The sequence below is a fragment of the Carcharhinus amblyrhynchos genome, chromosome 31 (genome assembly GCF_965287045.1).
Source record: "Carcharhinus amblyrhynchos chromosome 31, sCarAmb.v2.hapA, whole genome shotgun sequence".
In the NCBI taxonomy this organism is placed as follows: Eukaryota; Metazoa; Chordata; class Chondrichthyes; order Carcharhiniformes; family Carcharhinidae; genus Carcharhinus; species Carcharhinus amblyrhynchos.
Window position 1 is genome coordinate 12,628,468 of NC_137354.1, and position 20,260 is coordinate 12,648,727.

At 41.0% G+C, this 20,260-nt stretch overlaps 1 protein-coding gene across 11 annotated transcripts in view; it reads left to right on the forward strand.

The window, feature by feature from the left end:
- The window catches only part of kcnma1a (potassium large conductance calcium-activated channel, subfamily M, alpha member 1a), a 754,381-nt gene that overhangs the window by 715,326 nt on the left and 18,795 nt on the right, over positions 1 to 20,260 (forward strand). For 10 of the 11 annotated variants that reach the window (XM_080215698.1, XM_080215701.1, XM_080215700.1 and 7 more), the window contains 4 exons: positions 3,017 to 3,211; positions 7,901 to 8,019; positions 13,560 to 13,784; positions 15,020 to 15,048. In XM_080215698.1, the coding sequence (XP_080071824.1) occupies positions 3,017 to 3,211; positions 7,901 to 8,019; positions 13,560 to 13,784; positions 15,020 to 15,048 (568 nt within the window). The remainder of the gene's footprint in view (positions 1 to 3,016; positions 3,212 to 7,900; positions 8,020 to 13,559; positions 13,785 to 15,019; positions 15,049 to 20,260) is intronic. The other variant, XM_080215703.1, reaches the window with a different exon arrangement.

A 20,260-nucleotide genomic window follows, 5' to 3' on the forward strand; every position in this document is an offset into this window, starting at 1 on the left:
CCTTAAATTTATATTGTCATACCATGACCTTTGAATCTTAAGTGGACCCTACCTGCTTTTGGAAGGATTGTCACCCAGTGCCTGAATCTGCAGTATTATTATTTTGGTGGTTGTGAACTTGTTAGTTTTGATGTTTGGATTTTGACCTTTAGGATTTTAACCTTGACCCTCACCTGCCCATGAGGGACTGAGGTGGAGGACAGAACTGGGTTACAATCAAAGTTAATTGTGTCTGATATTTGAAAGAAAAGAAAAAAGATTACCCCTTATGTTTTAGATCGGTTAAGCCCATTTTTTTTTCATTTGATAGCCGCTGCCTTCCATGATTAGCTCCACTTGCTTCTATAAGTCTTTACTGATAAATATCATTTAGCAAAATCCCTCCACTCTGAATGGATTTTGTTTTCAGTCAGTGTTGCAATGTGTATGAATGAAGCATAGATCTGTATTCTACAGGTCCTGTCTCTCCTTATAAGAGATGGCAGTGCTATCGCTTATGGTGATACCTCTGTTGCAACGCTACTTATTCCATTTCTCAATCAATCATCGGAGTCAAAAACCAGTGCTGCAAGATTGGCATCACTGTGATTAACAGGATCTGTTTTGCTTTGTGGAACGGATGCATTTTACAATCCCGAGTTCCTCTTTGAAAAAGAACAACATTGAAGTGTTTTTGAAATTAAATAGAAACTTTTTGTAATAACTTGAGGTTAGGAATTTTCTATTTCTGGAGAATTCAGAGTTAGCAGCATTTAGTGTTAAATGCCAATTTCAACACAACCAGGCCAGGGTGAACTGGACTGACAGATAGTTAACATGTTGACTGGGGTTGGGTCAGGGAGCAGTTCCATCATTTTCCTGATGCATTTTTACCCAACACCCATTTTATTTGGCAAAAAAGCCTCCCGAAAGAGCAGTCTGCAATGTGGCCTACTTGAGATTCAAAGGGTGCGGTTTGATGATGTTATTGCCACCACAATCTAATTTTAACTACAGAAGATTGAGATGCAGGTACATCACCAAATGTTGCCCTTCCCTCTCACTGCTGGGAGTGCATTGGAGACTCCAGCCTGAGCACGTTCTCAACTCTCAACACTACCCTTATTGCAGGGGGTGTTCCCTTTGATCTCCAGATTATCACAGATCTCCAATCTGATTTTCCACTCCTACCTGCTGTCTCTGATATCATTTTCACTGGTTTTGGCAGAAGTCATTGCTGCTGCACTGTCTAAAAGAGGCCCGAACTAAAAATGGCCTTGGCCTCATAATGAACTCTCCACAGGGTTTTCCCTCTGCACTCCACACACCCACATCCACCATGATTGTGCCCTAAGGTTAAAATCAGAGGTCTGATCTTCTGAGAGTGTGACAGCCTCCTTTAAAAAGTTGGTCAAAAGCAGAGCCCAGTAGTCTTAACATGTATATTACACACCAAACACTTCAGTCCAATGGAATCTTTGATTCTATTTTTGTTTTTCAAGTTATTTAATGCTTGGTTGCTTCTGTGCATCTTTTACCCAAGCAGCAATTAAACTCTCACTGACCTGTATAGCTGGCAACAGTTGGACTTTGTACTTTCACCTGACATATCTTTAATTTAGCAGCAGAATAATGAAATAAAGAGTAACTAAGTAAGCAGCTTTTAAAGGATTGTTGTTTCCCTGCAACCACTCCCCCACCCAACCAAGGTTGTTACCTAATAAACCAGGACAATTGTTTGACACCATAATTTTACTGCCTGCTTCTTGTTAGGAAGAAATTCCGGAGCTGGAATCTTTCGGCTGTTCATGCCGGTGGCAGTTTCCCATCCCGCTGCAGTGAACGGAGATTTGGATAGACTCTGACCTTGTTGCAGCGGGAGCGTGGCATGAACCGGTAAGATCATGCCCTGGGGTTCTCTCATCCGCTAATCAGATAGCAATTCCTACTGGGAAACCAGCATCCTCAGGCGCCAAGTTGAGATGGAATTGAGCTGTGTAACACCCAGTTGGGAAAATATCTCCTGGCAGCGCTCTCCCCAAACAAATGTTGGAAAAGGTTGTACTTGGGTGAAATAGCTGAGGGCTGCTGATACCTGTGGACCTGTGCCCTGTGATCCCAAAAGTATAAATGGTTTTGGGAGCAACAGCAACTTTGTGCGAAAACCAGAGCATTCTGTAATGTTGTACAGATGCTGTGGTATTAAACAAGGTTCATGGTGGCCTGAAAAGGGACAGTGCCTCCTTCGCTAAAACAATCATCTTTAATGAAGCTTGAATTTATTATATTGACATTAAGTAAATATTTCTAAGACTGATTGTTTACCTGACAGGATGGAATGGTTATAGATGCTGGCAGGCTGTCATCTTGAAGTAGCTATGCACCTAATAAATTGTGCTTGCCAGCACACTTGAGTGTTTTAAACCAGACCACCTGGGACTTTACCCTCATCATCCATTTATTTAAAAAATAATCAAAATGTTTAATTGATACATACTTAAGTCTGATTTCTGTCAACTCATGTCGTAAAGCTGCAGGAAGTGATAGCAGGAGAGGACTGTGAGAGCATACATGTGTTAATGTGCAGCGACAATCTCAGCATAAAGGCTGTTCCCAGCTGAATCAGTGATGAGGAAAAAAGGCACTCTAGCTCGTACAGGCTTTAAACCTGTCCAGAGTCTTCTACTTTTGTATCTTTCTCTGCCTCATATTGGTTGTGAAGTTAACGCTGAGAGAGGGAGACTTTGCATCGCCACTAACAGCAATTATAGAGGGAATTAATCATTACAATTTCTGTCTAGAAGAAAACTGACCTGAATTTGTGTGTGGAAGAAAAGATATATAGTGAAAGGACCTAATGGGACATACAACTAAAACAGAGTAATTGGAGTCTGCTGTCTTTTCACTTCCCAGATAAAATATGTGAAGTGACAGCACGTTAGTTTTAACTGCACAAAGTCCTTGGAAAGCGTAATTTGAATTTCTTTGGTGATGACTTTAATAGTGTTCGCTTAAAGAGTTTGTTTTATCTCCACAGACATACTTCAATGACAATATCCTGACTCTGATACGGACATTAGTAACAGGGGGAGCCACGCCAGAGCTGGAATCAATGCTAGCTGAAGAAAATGCCTTGAGAGGTGGATACAGCACTCCACAAACGCTATCAAACAGAGACAGGTGTCGAGTCGCACAGTTGGCTCTGTACGATGGCCCCTTTGCAGACCTTGGGGTAAGGTGAATCTGTTGTTTTACTCAGTACGCCACCATCTCCCTGACTGTGTTAAATGGAAAGCAGTTGAACATAAAGAAATGGTTGTGCAGGGTTTAAGGTTAAGCTGGATAATTGCACAAGGGTGAGAGGAATAGCGGATAACATTAGATAAGTAGCTGGGGAGGAAGATCATGTGGAACAGGTACACAAGCATCAATCTATTGGGCCAGAAAGCCTACTTCTGTTCTGTAAATTCTACATAATGTAACACTATAAAAAATAAGCTGGTGTTTGTTATGAATGAATTTGTCATGTGAGATGGTTGGCTGCACTGACCCTGTCAGTGCTTAAACATGTGTCACAAGGCTTGGTAATGGAACTCTCTTCCTGGAAGTACCTCAGGAAGGACCAGCAGTGCCAAGGCCAGGCAATTCTCCCACTGAGAAAGGGAAAACAAGCAAACTGATCTCACTGAGCTTCCCCTGTGGGCACCTCAAGGAGCCAGCGTGGTCTGGGAGCATGTGGCTTGTCACCCTGACAGCCAGAGGATGGAGTTGCAGAAGGCATCAAGAGAATTAGAATGGGAGTAAATAAATTCAGCCAAGATTAAGAAATGCATCCAGACCCCCATTGGCTCAGTTGGTACACGCACTGTGGGGTTTATCTATGCAATTAAGCAATGTCCCAAGTTTGAACACGAGCACTTGCTGACTTAAGGGGACACCAGCCATTGCAAAGGACACAGCAGTCACTGTGTGCTCCTGGTTTAAGGGTGGGCAAAGCAACCATTCAGAGTCCCTACATCTGATCCCTGTTTCACAGCCCATGTTGAAAGCACAAACCTATTGGACGTTGGTGAGGACAGGGAGAGAGTTCTCTGCAGTGCCCTCTCAGTCAGTAGCCTACTCAATTACTGAGTCCACAGTTGAAGAATAGGTGTGTGGGTAGCTGACAGCCTTGGAATCATGTCCAACAAGACTGAGAAAGAATAGGGAAAGATTGCAAACAGCACATTTTAAAGTTTCCTCAATGGGGAATGTAAAAATGCTACTGGTGATTGGAGCAGGAGCTGAAATCTTGACTAGAAAACATATTGTAAACAGAAAGTGATTGTTTTCAATGAATAATAACCAGTTCAGATCCATCATATTATACTTTTGAGGCCAAGTACACCAGCAAAGCTTGTTGGACAGGTCTCCCTACTGGAAAGGCACAAGATCAATCACAGGGTACTTTCTGGGTGAAGACATTTTTTGTACCTTATCAGACTACATTCACAATTCTGTTTGACAATTAGAATAATTTTGCTGGTGAACCACACAATACAAGCCACCACATGCATGATATGAGTTGGGTAGATAGATATTAGTCCAGTTCTGTCTTCCTTTTAGTTAGCAGCAACTGAATGAAACCTTCACCCCAAGTGGAAATAGTGAAGTTGTGTTTGTCTTTTCAAAGCGGTCGTTAAAAACTTCTTGGAAACCGCTTCTCTCAGGCTCTCTGTTCAACCCGTTCTCCATGTACTGTGCACCATCTGAAGCTTTGGTGAGACCAGACCTGTGGCACAATTTTGGTCTCCTTACTTAAAGAAAGATATACCTACTTTACAGGGAATGCAACAAAGGTTCACTGGATTGATTCCTGGGGTGAGATTGTTGTCCAGTGAGGAGATATTGAGTAGAAAGGGCCAATATTCTCTGGAGTTTAGAAGCAGGAGTAATAATTTTATTGAAATCAATATCATTCATAGGAGGCTTATCAGGGTAGACGCTGGCAAGATCTGAAACAGGAGTCATAAATTCAGGTCAAGAAGTCAGCCATTTAGGAACGAAATAAGAAACATCTTTGCTCAGAGGGCCACGAATTGTTGGAATTCTTTATCCCAGAGGATTGTGAATCCCACTCAGGTGTTGAGATAAGAGAATCAAGAGCCAGAGAATAGAATGGGAAGCAGAGTTAACGTAGGTTAGTCATGATGGTTTTGAATTGTGGAACAAATTTGAGTGGTTATATGGTCGACTCCTGCTCCTATTTCTTGTGTTCTAAAATGGATTGAAGTTGGTATCATGGCAATGTCAAACTTAACTGTAATGCATGGAAAGTCCGACAGTTGAGAGGATGACTTCCCAAGCTGCAGTTCCTTTGTTTGAAGCCAATGGTTAATCTTTTGAATGGAACATTGAGAAGGCACATTTCATTCAGTCGAGGACGAGGGATGTATAGTCTGTATTCAATTTAAAGTTGAAGTTTACTTATTAGTCACAAATAAGGCTTATGTTAACACTGCAAAGTTACTGTGAAATTCCCCTAGTCGCCATACTCCAGGGCACCTGTTTGGGTCAATGCATCAAACCAGCACTTCTTTCAGACTGTAGGAGGAAACTGAAGCACCCAGAGGAAACCCCACGCAGACACGGGGAGAATGTGCAAACTCCACACAGACAGCGACCCAAGCCAGGAATCGAACCCGGGCCCTGGCACTGTGAGACAGCAGTGCTAACCACGGTGCCACCTATCCACCTACCATGGCGAAACAGCTCTAACAAGGATGGAATGGAGACAAAGCAAATATTTCTGTTGAAAATTACTTCTATTTCTACCTTCCTTGTAATATACCATTGATGCAGTATTACCAGAGTTGCTGCATATAGTGGTGGTAGGGGGAGGGGTTGGGAAAAGGTGAAGCATGGAACACACAAATGTGCAAATAGCTTCCCAAGAGGCTAATTCACTTGTGTCTTTTTTGTGGAAATGGTGGACATGAAGGTACTAAGAATGAGATTATTTTAAAGTAAAAGAAATGAATATTTTGGAGTTTCCAAGAGCTACTGCACATGGGGGCATCATGCCATCAATTACTTGATACTTTCTCTATTCTGTAAAGAATATCATTAGAATGCAAATGTGCTTTGGAATGTGCCTTGTGAATTGATCCTCTAAGTGCCAATCCACCACAGCCGATTACTGTTTTTAATTTCACTGCCATCAAATCATCGTTCAATCCCATAGAAAAAGAATATCACAAAGGTTTCAGTGAAGGGAGCATTCTGAATTGACATTAATGGATATACAGTCATTAACCCAGAGAGCTATAGCAATCATGTCATTCTGACTGAGAGTTAATTCAGCTCCTTCAGTGTCGTGGGCAGTAATTCTTTTCTCATGTTGATGTTCGTCAATGCTTAGTACTGAAACCAAAATATTTTATATAATAAATAGGAAAAAAAAGGTAAAAGGCTGGTTATTTCTAGTTGTTTGTTCTTTCAAAGACTCAGATGGTAACGTACTCTAAAGGAATCATTTCAGAGATTTAAAGGGAGTAATAGCTCTGTATAATATATACACGCAAAAAAAATCCTTGAAGGCAGTGCTTCAGCCAAGATTACTTCAGAAAATATCTTGAAATGCTTTGACCACAGGGTGTTACGAAGGGTTATTGATACCTTTGGAAATTTTCACCGGATTCTGAGTCCATGATGGCACAGTGGTTAGCACTGCTGCCTCATAGCGGCAGGGACCTGGATTCAATTCCGGCTTGGGTCGCTGTCTGTGTGGAGTTAGCACATTCTCTCTGTGTCTGCATGGGTTTCCTGCCCCAGTTTCCTCCCACAGTCCAAAGATGTGCAGGTTAGGTTGATTGGCCCTAGTGTCAGTGGGATTAGCAGGGTAAATGTGTGGAGTTACGGGAATAGGGCCTGGGTGGGATTGTGGTCGGTGCAGACTCGATAGACCAAATGGCCGCGTTCTGCACTGTGAACTTCGATCATATTGTTGATGATGAGACTGATGCTGTCTTAGATCAATGAAGACTCAAAGTTTCACTTTGCACTCTGGCCAGGCTAAACACTTACTAACAGCTGAACATCAGCTCAATTCGAATGATGAAGAAGAGGGAAACTTTACTCTTCGCCGACATTAAAAATTGTTGAAGAGTCAATGCCTGGGGCCTGTGCTAGCTTGTGCTATATTTCCAGCACATTTCTTCCAAGACCGGCACAACTGAGGCAAAAGGTGGAGGAATTGCTTGAGGAAAATTAAGCCAAGTGTGTATTAAGTTTCTGCTAACTTGATTTAAAAACACAATGCTTGACCCAGGCTCAAAATCAGTCACGTGTAAATCTAGCACACTTTTCAGCGGTTTGCTCCTGGTTTGTACCCAAATGAAACAGTTTAAAGCACCACTTGCCTTAATCTGCACAACATAGCTTATAATGTATATTCACCATCTGTGTTGTTTGAAGCGATTTATTTGCTTGACTCTAAGAATGGTGACTCTTAAAAGTGGTGGGTATTTTGTGGCTAGCAGAGTAATAAGGAAGTATCTCTCATGGTGATGTTGCTCAACAATGTGATCAGCTTCACGTTAACTGGCAGAGTTGTAACATTACACAGTTTACACATATTCACACTTGTACCACCTTTTAGCCCAAGAAAATCAGTTGAAGCTGCTTTGTCATGTAAATGTACTTCTTCACTTCTTCAGTTTTCATAAAATTGATGATCCTGTACTGAGTAAGATGACTCACAACACCAGGTTACTTTAACCTGGTGTCGTGGGACTTCTTACTGTGTCCACCCCAGTCCAACGCCGGAATCTCCACATCATCCTTACAGAAGATATGGGAGGTTGGCTGCAGTGAGGTGGGTGCAAATATTGCCCTCAGATGTTGTTAATATTATCTCTCTTTTGCCTTTCTCCTGCCCCAGGATGGTGGTTGTTATGGAGACCTGTTCTGCAAGGCCTTAAAAACATACAACATGCTTTGCTTTGGAATTTACCGATTGAGAGATGCACATTTACGTACACATAACCAATGTACTAAGCGGTAAGTGGCACAAGCTTCTAGAGCTTCCTTATTTGTTGTTTATAATGTTTGCGTCTCTTTGGCTAAATTATTTTGCTGCTGCTACAATATGAGTAATGATATTAGTGTCACAAAATTGATATAGAAGCACATTCCATCTGTAAACTTTTGCTGTCAGGAAAAGAGTTTGCCAAAAGAATCAGTTTAGTTGGATTCTAGTTGAGCACCACCAGTTTTAAGGGGAAATGGTCAAAAATGCAGTGCTGGCAGTATGTCATTCACTGCAGACTGGGAGCACTTGAGATGAGAATTTATCTGTGGTATTTATTTGTTGCTGTCTTACAGCAGAGCTGGATTCAGTCAAATTGACTTGTTTATGACAAAAATGCCATGACAGATGCCATGAACACAAACAATGGCATCCAGGGTACTACGACACATTTGACGTTATACACATAATTTAACATTAAAACACCTTCTAAGGAATCAATCCCAATCAGCTGATCATTCCAGCACAAAACAATGGGAATAGACACACTTAGCTATCACAATGTTCTTTATCATGCCAGATAGAATCATACTTCAAGTTTGTTTATTCTTCACCAACAACTTTTTTTATCCTGAAAGCAAAGAATAGATACGCAAAGCATAAACAGAACAGGTGGCAAAACAAGCAATATTGAACCACATCCTTTCTGACTCTGTACATTTCCTCACAGTGTAGGGGCTGGAACAACTTTCGTGTGGACATGTTCTCAGTTAAGGTTACGATTAAACTCTCGGCACTAAAATTGTTAGTTTTGAATAACTTGTCCAATGTAAACATCACAGTAAATGCAAGAGGCTCGCCTCATGATCACTTAATGATCTTTTGAAGTCCTGTCTTGTGCTCCATTGCATTAATTTTAGCGAAAACATCATCGCATTGAATGATGCATTTGCCAATAGGAATTGGCTATGCCGACATCTATTAAACAACATTGACTGAGTGAAATGAGCCCCATGGTCTCTTTAGTAGCTCTCAATGAGCACAGACGAGATGAATGCTTCAATTCCCAAGTAGATTTGATTTCTCAGAGGCACAACGTGCATTATACGGTATCAATAATCTGAAACTGACAGGATGTGAACTCTGGAGCACTGAAACAGCAAAGATTTACATCTGTAGGTTTACATAAGCCTGATTATCTTAATTCTAATAGTTAGAATCATAGATTCCTACAGTGCGGAAGGTGGCCATTCGGCCCATTGAGTCTACACCACCCAGGCCATATCCCCACAACCTCATGCATTTACACTAGCTAGTCCCCTTGACACTAAGGGGCAACTTAGCATGGCCATTCCACCCAACCCGCACATCTTTGGACTGCAGGAGGAAATTGGAGCCAGAGGAAACTCACGCAGACACTGGGAGAACGTGCAAACTCCAAATAGATGGTGACCCAAGCCGGGAATCGAACTCGGGACCCTGGCGCTGTGAAGCAGCAGTGCAAGCCACTGTGCCGCCCGCAAATAGTAACTTTGCATTTCAGAATCAGCAGACTGAACAAAATTGTATTTTCTAATTATGTGCTGCATTTTACTCATGAATTTGCAAAAGTACTGGAGTGTAAATGAAACTGGTATAGGCACTTGTTGCAAGCCCTCCTTGTTGGCTTTCCTCACCAGGTCCAATGATCAAGTGCACCATTGCGGAGGTGCTGTCCGGCAGCTTGAGTCTTCTGTTGAGCTAAGATCACTAATTATACCCTAATAATGAACATGGTCAGTTTAAGAAGCAATGACTAAAAACACCAGAGATTGTGCATGCTTGTTTTCATCCAAAAGCAAGATTAGTTGTGGAAATAATCAACGGAGTGATAAAATCTGGAGGATTTCCTACTGTCATGACACTATTCCCAGCAACAGATTTTAGTTTTGTTTTTGCTGTCACATCCTATTGTTAGGTATTTTTAATGCAATGGTTATAGTTAGTGATTATATGAGTCTGATGCTCCTGATATTTACTTGGAGCCAGCAAGGAGGTGGATGGGTGAGAAATTCTGGACTGAAAACCTTGAGATAAGGGTTTCCCGCAAGTCCTGCTGAGTTTAATGGAGTGAAATTGCTTATATTTTTCACCATGTTTCCAGTTCGAGAGCCAGAATGGCACACTGGAAATCAGCGTGAAGACATAGACTAAGTCTGATTTCAGAAGAAGAGTCAGACATCGTAAGGTTTGGGGATTAACATCAAGCTAATTGCTTGTTGGGCTTGGTGGAATCACTCTTGCTCCTCCTGGCCCACAAGCAATGCCATAAAAGTAATTGCACCATGGATTAAACCCTCCTTGCATTTGTTTACTTGTCAACATTAGCAGGCCTTCACATATTAAAAATAAAAATGGAGTTAAAGGCAAGATTTTAGATCAGCCTGCCTCCTCAATCTGCCTCCTCCTTTAACCTGCCGTGATTAAAACCCAAAAGAGGATTAGAGGAAGATCTGAGGATTTGATTTTTTGTACCTTCTCTCCTGCCCCAAACCCCCTTTTTGTTACAATTCACCTCCATCCCCTGCCCAGTGTGTTTAATATGACATATATGGAAAATCTAAAAGTACTGGAAAGACACAACAAGCTGATATCTGAACCCAGAAGATAGGTGGAACTCAGCACTGCAATAATTACTGGATGTGAAGATGCTGGCATTGGACTGGAGTAAGCACGATAAGACGTCTCACAACACCGGGTTAAATTCCAACAGGTTTATTTGGTAGCACAAGCCACAAGCTTTCAGAGCGCTGCTCCTTCATCAGATGAGTGGGAGTTCTGTTCACAAACAGGGCATATAAAGACACAAACTCAATTTACAAAATAATGGTTGGAATGCAAGCCTTTACAGGTAATCAAATCTTAAAGATACAGACAATGTGAGTGGAGAGAGGGTTAGCATAGGTTAAAAAGATGAGTATTGTCTCCAGCCAACACAGTTAGAGAGATTTTGCAAGCACAGGCAAGTCATGGGGGTTACATATAATGTGACATAAACCCAAGATCCCGGATGAGGCTGTCCTCGTGTGCAGAACTTGCTATCAGTTTTTCGTCAGTGATTCTGTGTTGTCATGTGTCGTGAAGGCCGCCTTGGAAAACGCTTACCCGAAGATCAGAGGCTGAATGCCCATGACTGCTGAAGTTATCCCCAACAGGAACAGCATCCACCAGATACACAGTACATACTCTTGCAACTTGGCCAATGTTGTCTACCTGTTACTCTGCAAGAAAAGATGTACCAAGGCATGGTACATTGGGGAGACCATGCAGATGCTATGACAATGGATGAATGAACACCGCTCGACAATCACCAGGCAAGAGAGTTCTCTTCCTGTTGGGGAACATTTCAGCAGTCACGGGCATTCAGCCTCTGATCTTAGGGTAAGTGTTCTCCAAGACGGTCTTCGTGACACATGACAACGCAGAATTGCTGAGCAGAAACTGATAGCCAAGTTCCGCACACATGAGGACAGCTTCAACGGGGATCTTGGGTTCATGTCACACTATCTGTAACCCCCACAACCTGCCTGGGCTTGCAAAATCTCTAACTGTCCTAGCTAGAGACAATATACAGTTCTCTTAACCTGTGCTTAACCCTCTCTCCACTCACATTGTCTGTACCTTTAAGACTTTATTACCTGTAAAGACTCGCATTCCAACCATTATTTTGTAAATTGAGTTTGTGTCTTTAAATGCCCTGTTTGTGAACAGAACTCCCACTCAACTGATGAAGGAACAGCGCTCTGAAAGCTTGTGGCTTGTGCCAACAAATAAACCTGTTGGACTTTAATCTGGTTTTGTGAGACTTCTTACTATGATTACTGGAGACAGTCCCAACACAGCTCTCAAAGTTTCTGTCCAACAAATGTTTAAAGTAACAGAGAGATCATTGCCTCACTGTTTCAATGGCTTCTATACAAATACAAATATTGTCAATCTCATTGCAGCCTAACTGATATTATCACTGTGTCAAGTGCTGGAATTTTTTTCAGTTTAGATTATCCTTTTGGAGCATTTCTCAAAAAATACCTCTTCAATAAATCACTCAAAAAAGCAAAACAATGTTCAGGCCAAGATCACCATGTTGATCGCTATTTTCCAGTTATGCACTTGATCATTTTTGATGCATGCTGAAGAGGTTTTATTCAGTTCCTTCATTTATTTATTTTCCCACATGTTCTGAGTTCCTCAAGCTGTGCTCTTTGGGTGTTCACTTCAGCCACAAGGAGATAACCTTAGACATTGCTCACAAGGTAATGCCTAATGTGAGTTAAATTCGCACTTTCATGAAATGTGACTAGCCTCACAGTGTTGTAATTCCTGTGGAGGAATATAATCCAAAATGACTAAATTTTCTAAAAGAGGCCCAAATGAAAAAAATACCAAAAGGATTCCATTGTTTGTAGCTTTTACTTTTGCAGAATCCATGTGAATTAAATGTGAATGAACAGGCAAAGAAAAAGTACCAACTACAAATTACACATGAAATAGCAGAGATAACAATGACTATCTCGTGAGATTACAAACATTCTTATCATCCCCCACAAAAATCTTGCAATTTCAAAGTCTTTCCAATTTGGTCTCTGGAATACAGGATCTTCTCATTAATGGATTTGGTGCTCAAATCACCTGTAACTCCATCCAAGACTCCGGCGACCACTGTCACTCAAACAGCATAATCCCCTAGAACCTCCCTAAACTAGTTTCATGATAATTGTGGACAATTCCTTTAGTTGACCCCTTTAATAAACCTCATTAAACGGTCTGGTCTGCTCTGACAAAACTGAAGCACGGCCATAGAACTGTCCAAATCATAATTTCTGCTTGAACTCTGTCCTTGCTTCTTGTTGATACTGCTTCCAGGCCAAGGGTCACCAAGTCACATGGATCGGTATTTCTTGTTCATGAAAATGATCCCTGTACGTCTGATGCAAACTCTTAAAAGTCCTTTTCAAACATTCTTAAAAACATTTACAGATTCCACAGACATTTTAAAGAAATTACATATTTTCCTTATGCCACTGCTTTTGGGTATAGGTCCTCAGAAAAGATAAATGATAATTCCCAAATTTCCTGAGACTTGATGCTATTTGACACAGCAGTGAAGCAATGGATCTTGTGTATGTTCAACTTTGCTTGTTGAAACATCTTATAGAAATGTTGGCAGGCAGTTTTGGCCTAATTTGACCAATTGTTTGGATCTGGTGAAAGGTGGTTTACAGCTTGTCCAATTGTACACTCCATTGAAGTCAATAGAGTATAATATCAGATGGGATATAAAACCACTGTTCCACCAGTTCTCTGCTCAGTGAGTTAGCTTTAAATGACCTTTATTGCAATTGTGATAACATCATATATCATTAGTAAAGTGACATTTCTGGGCAGTGCATTTTAATGCAAATTTTGTCAACGTATTACAGCTTTAGGCAAAAGTTAAATACGTGTTGGCAATACTATGGTCCTTATATGCATTGTAATGTTCCACTACTAAGTTGCTTGCATGGTTCATTTATGTTTTCCTGTTCCTTCTCAGATATGTGATTGCTAATCCACACTATGAATTTGAACTAGTCTCAACGGATGTGATCTTCTGTCTGATGCAATTTGACCACAATGCTGGCCAATCCCGTGGCAGCTTATCGCACTCGTCTCATTCCTCTCACTCTTCCAGTAAGAAAAGCTCGTCTGTGCACTCCATCCCAACTACCACCAACCGTCCAAACCGCAACAAGATCCGGGATCCTCGGGAAAAGCAGAAGTATGTGCTTGACCCTGCTGTCTGATGAAAAACTGTTTGTGAATTTCCACCTCTGTCCATTCCCCAGCGCCGAGCTTCCCTTTGTCACGGACTGCATCACGTATGTTTGCACATGTTCGTCTGTATGCATGTGCTTGTCAACAAATTTCATCGTCCATCTCCTGCAGCACAACAGCAACAAATCAGATGGACCTAAAAAACCAATCATTACCAAACACCAGTTAACTATCAGCAGCAACTACTGACATACTTCAATTTGAAACACTTAATTACTTAATGTTTGTTACTTTACACTGAGCATAATAATAGTAATTATTTAATGCACAGCATTAGGGTACAGAAAAGGGTAAGATTTTTAGAATTACCTTAAACTGGAAATTAGTTATATCCAAACAACTCCTAGGGAAAATGACTATTGTCCTGTTGGTAATAAGGGCAAAGCATTTCAAATTCATGACATTTTTGCATTGTCACTGATTGAATAGCATGTTCCTATTAGCACAGGCACAACTGAAAGAGCTTTGGTGGGGGAGTGATGCATAGAATTTAGCGAGTCATGCACAGCATTCTTCTTTTTCCTTGATTTGACTGTTATATTGTCATTTTTTTTCTCTCTCTCCCTGAGAATTGATGTCACATTTTTCTTTAAATTAACTTTTTTTATTTCCTTAGCTAAAAAAAAGTCAGTCATGTTTTCCTGGGATGGTTCAGTGATGTGAATCTTGGCAGAAGGAACAAAAAAGAAAGAAAATAGTGTGTCAGGCACTTTCATACAGTAGCCATTTCATATCACAGTTTGTATTCATGAAGACAGTTAAACGCACTCCTTTTGTGTGACTGTCATAGATGCAATTGGCATATACACGTTATTGATTTTTCATAGAAGCAGGACATTTGCTTTCTGGTGTTTTGTGGGAATGTATTCTTTTTTTTTAGGAAGCCAATATTTGTAAGATGATTTTTACTTTCCTCCCCCCCAACCTCTTTCCATTCAGTATATTTTCCTAAAACAATGTTTACACTATACCACTATTTCAAAGCATGGGCTTGCCAGTGGGTGTGTGTTATGGTTAAAACAAAATACGAACCAAAGTAGACTTTCACTGACAATGTCTTATTTACAGGAGATTTGAATGTTCTGTCTGGCAGTGCCAGTGAAAGTGCTGAGTCCAAAATGTGATAGTTTAAGAAAATTGTAAACTTACCTAGAATATTTACTTACTTTTTCTCTAAAGTGCTACAAGGATGACTAGAATGAGCCAAGGTATGACTATCATTGGTTTTGCATGATATGGCAATTGCCGTGGGTTCTTTCCATACTTGTCCTTGTGAAACTTTGTTAAATAAAATATAGTAAAAATACTTTTTTTTTAAACAAATCAAATAATTTGTGTTTGTTTATGCTTTCTGGCCGAAATGAGCTGTCTGCTGCTGCTGCTGCTGTCGCTGTTGCTTTGTCCATGACAGATGTGACCCTGTATGTCCATCATTCTCCCGCTCCTTTGCATGTGGCGTCTTGCTGCTCATGTGATTGCCCTGTGACCAATTGGAATCTGTCAGTGTATGCAGATTCTATCATTCAGCACATTGTTCTGTCTGAGACCGACAGGATCATTTGATTTTATGTTGATGTCAGCTGAGCAATTAATCATCCTGTTCACACTGTGGTTCTGCGAACCTCTCTTCTCATTCTTCTCGAAAATTCAGTTTGCTGAAATTGATGTTTTAGTGAATCAGTCATTCTGTATCGTGTATCTGTCCCTCAACACGTTTCTACATAATTTGTCAAGAAGGAGTGTCATTGTGGGATACATAACAATAAGCAGTATTGTATGGATAAAAGCATCATAATAAAGCTCTGGGCTGAGAACCAGTCTGTATTATCAGGCCCAAAACACCAATGATGCTTTTTCTCCCTACACTATTGCTCAGATGTCACTTGTCCTCTTCAAACCACACCCATGTTTTATGTATGTGCGTACGTATCTTTTGCTTTCTTTGTTTAAGTCCCAGTTGTAGTGACATCCCATGTTACTGTATACCTTGTACATTTGAGATAAACTTAAGGAATCTACGATGACCAACCAACTGAATCCCTTGCTTGCCCCAGCCAAAAGTTGCGCCAGCTGAATGAGAAAGTTTAATTTTCTGCAAAGGGGAAACGGGCGTTATTACGAGTTTGGCATTTTATCTTAAGAATCAATTATGTTCAGTTTCATATATTTGTGTTGAAGGTGGATCCACAGTGAAAACTTGCTCTTAAGTAACTCAGTCATGAATAGCGATCTTTAACATTAGTAGCGCAGTAATGTCAGACCTTTTATTTATAAATGTAGAATGACTTTGTTAAACCTGCCATTGATCTGGAACCATCCAACAAATAAGTAAAGTGCAGCTAGTTAGTGACTGAAGGCATTTCTGAAGTTGAGTAGCTGTGTCTTGGCACCAAGGCCAGTCTAGATCACTCATTCCCTATTGGCTTGAATGGAGTCAGTCAACAACAACCATAACCTGTGGCTCTGGATTAAAGGCAATGCAAAATTGCAGATCCTTGATCTGATTTGATTTATTATTGCCACATGTATTGGTATACAGTCAAGAGTATTGTTTCTAGCGCACTATACAGACAAAGCATACCGTACATAGAGAAGGAAAGGAAAGGGTGCGGAATGTAGTGTTACAGTCATAGCAAGAATGTACAGAAAGATCAACTCAATATAAGGTAGGTCCATTCAAAAACCTGATACAGCAGGTCTCCCTGCAAAGACAGAATTACTGTTACTTCATTACAGATAATAGATACTTTTTGTCACTTTTTCGGTAGAGATTGGTGAAGTACTTTGAGAGAAAATATTCCACCCTCTTTCTAACCATCCCTTCCTTTAATTAGAAACAAATGTTCTTAATTTGAAGTCTATACTCTGACATCAAAGAAAGAATTGTGGCTTTTAAATCACAAAGATCATCTACTTTAAACGTCATGGTATTACCTGTCCTCACCCGTGCCTCTGCTCTGATACTCTGATCTATGCCTTTGTCACCTCCAGCACTTATTCTAATCTTCCCACCCTGCGCTCCCCATCAACCCCAGCTGATGGGAAACTTTGCTGGTATTCTTTCTTTCACTAAGTCCTGCTCACGCATCACTCCTAATCTTGTTGAGATACGTTGAACTGAGACCTCACCATCATCCCTTCAATTCAAAAACATTTCATCCTGATGTTTAAATCAGTTCATGGCTCACCCCTACCCCTACTCAAATCTCACTTCAGAAGTTCCTCAGACTCTGGTCTTTTGTGCTTTCCTGATCAGATTGGAATACTTTGAGGATATAACTAATAGAGTTGACTGAGGAGAACCAATGGATGTGGTTTATTTAGACTTTCAGAAGGCTTTTGACAAGGTCTCACATAACAGACTACCATGCAGATAATGTCTTGAAATGGGTAGAAAGCTGATTAACAGATAGGAAGCAAAGAGTTGGCATAAATTGGCCATTTTCTGATTGGCAGTCAGTGGCTACTGGGGCTCCGCAGGGATCTGTGCTTGGACCCCAGCTGTTCACACTATAATGAACTGGAAGAGGAAGCAGAATGTATTATCTCCAAATTTGCAGATGATACAAAGTTGGGTGGGAGGGTGAGTTGTGAGGAGGGTATAGAGATGCTTCAGTGTGATTTAGACAGGCTGAGTGAGTGGGCATGTGCATAGCAGATGCTGAATAATGTGGATAAATGTGAAGTTATCCACTTTGGTAGCAATGATAGGAAGACAGATTATTACTTGACTGGGTGTAAATTGAGAGAGGTGGATAGTCAACGAGACCTTGGAGTCCTCATGCATCAGTCACTAAAAGTAAGTGCGCAGGTACAGCAGGCAGTATGGTATGTTAGCCTTCATAGTGAGAGGATTTGAGTAGAGAAATAGGGATGTTTTGCTGCAATTGTGTCCGGCATTGGTGAGGCTGGAGTATTGTGTGCAGTTTTGATGTCTTTGCTATAGAGGAAGTACAGTGATGGTTTACCAAGCTGATTTCTGAGATGGTAGGCCTGTCATTTGAGGAGAGACTAAGTCAGGATTATATCCACTGGAGTTTAGAAGAGTGAAAGGGGATCTCGTAGAAACTTATAAAATTCTAACTGGGTAGACAGAATACATGCAGAAAGAATGTTCCCAATGGTGGGGGAGTCCAGAACTAGGGATCAAAGTTTGAGGATAAGGGGTGAAGCCTTTTAGAACTGAGGTGAGGAGAAATTTCTTCACCTAGAGGGTGGTGAATGTGTGGAACCACCACAGAAAGTAGTTGAGGCCAAATCATTGTCTGATTTCAAGAAGAAATTAGACATAGCTCTTGGGGCTAAAGGGATCAAGGGATGTGGGGGAAGTGGGGAATCAGGATATTGAATTCAATGATCGGCCATGACCAAAAGAATGGTGGAGTAGGCTCAAAGGCCGAATGGCCTACTCCTGATTCTAATTTCTGTATTTCTATGGAAGCTGTGTCTTGAGCCATTCAAGCTCCACCCTTTCTGGAATTACCTCCCTCAAGTCCTTTGCCCCTCCACTTCCGCCCTCCTTAAAAACCCATTTCTTCCAAAAGCTTTTGGCTAGTTCTCCAGATATCTCCTTCTAAAGTTCAGCACTATTTTTGTCTGATTATATTTCTGTGAAGTATCTTGGGATAATTTCCTATATTGAGGGTGCGTTATGGGTGCTATATTATTGCAAGCTGTGATCAAATGCTGAAATAGTTTGTGTTGATGCTGTTTAATCCAGTCACACTGAGTAAAACAGCATTAATCGAATACAGCAAGATTGAGTTCACTCTGAAATATTTATAAAATGTGCCAAGCCAGATTCTAGTAAAAATAACTCTGGTTACAGTCAAGATAATTAATAGGACTGGCATTGTTTACATTCCAGCACAGCAGGGCAGCTCTGGGTGTTGTTAACAGTGCAGTGACTGACGGATATCGGACACAACTGACATCTTGATAATGTTAGTGCTACCAAGTAAAATCCAGGCCCGTTAGGAGACTGAGAATGCCTCAGTTGGAAAGCAGACAGACTATGTACTGTGCTGGGGTTCAAGCCTTGAGACGAGGAGAAAAGTTGCCACTCCACCCCCATCACCCTCGCCCAAAACATGGAGGCAGGGTTATAATATTAAGATAACTCCAGACAGAAATTTGGACATTTATTTTGTCAGTGAGTATCAGCTGTTGCCCAGTTGATGATGCTGCTTTTGAGTCAGAAAGTTGTGTGTTCAATCCCATACCAGGACCTGAGCACAAAGATCTCAGCTGACGCTCCAGCAGTGCAGTACTGAGAGACTGCTACACTGTTGGAGGAACTGTGTTTTTTTGATGAAGATCAATCTGTTCTGTCAGGTGGATATAAAAGATCTTTCAGCCCCTAACCAAGGGGTTTAAAACAAAAGGGCTGCATGGCCAAGTTGGGCCGAAGGGTCTGTTTCCATGCTGTAAACTTCTATGACTCTATGAGGATGAATAATATCCGTAAACTAAAGTGAAATCTTTCCTGAAAATCTTCCTTTAGTTGAACTTTGAGTAAATGTTGCTGTATTTTAAGTAGGTTTCTAAACTTGATCCCAGTGTTCCTATTTTCGAGCACTTTGTCCCAGTTATACTCTTTTAAAGATGCTGATTCATTGCTGGACCATGGTTCTATGGTCCTCAGTCACCACCCAGTGTCCGACTGACTACAATTACCATTTGAGCATTGAAAGTTAATAGGTTCTTCTACCAGGAAATTACAGTTAAGCCTATCTTTATTTGATGTTTACACGTGTACTTACTATCAGGAGTCAAGGATTCAAGTTTTCAAGGATAATGCTCCTCTGTATGGCTCAAACGCACTGATCCTGCAGGAGAGCATGATTTATTTTATTAATAGCACTGATGTCCAAATGCACATTGGGCTCCATTCTAACATCAAAACTAAAATTTGAAATGGTTTCCAGGCAGTTGAAGTGTAACTCCTGCTGAGACCATATTCTCGGTGTGGTCTCTCATCACTTGCTCCCTGGATGTACCATTAGATCAGCAACTTCTTTCTCCAGTTTTCCACCATGTGACATGCTGACTCAAATGCTAAAGTACAGCAATGGTTGTCGTCTTCCTGATCTGAGCAGAATTCTGTTAACAACCCACAGGCTTGCATTACCCAAAGGATAACTTTCTTTTTGTGCCCTTAACAAGCATGTTTAACAGTGGTGTTGTTAATAGATTGACATCAGGGACAGCATTAATCCTCAAGTGCAGTAGTTGATGAACAGCAAGCTGCAAGAGGTAATTTAACCCTAATTTTTAATCTGGTGGATCTTTGTTTATTAAAATGAGTTTGATTCTTGTTGCATTGGCCTGTGTGTGACTATCCTTACTCTGGAGGCCTGCACTCTGGTTCCACCGAGGGAGGTCTCCTCTCATTAAATATTGCTCTGGAGGCAGCGGCAA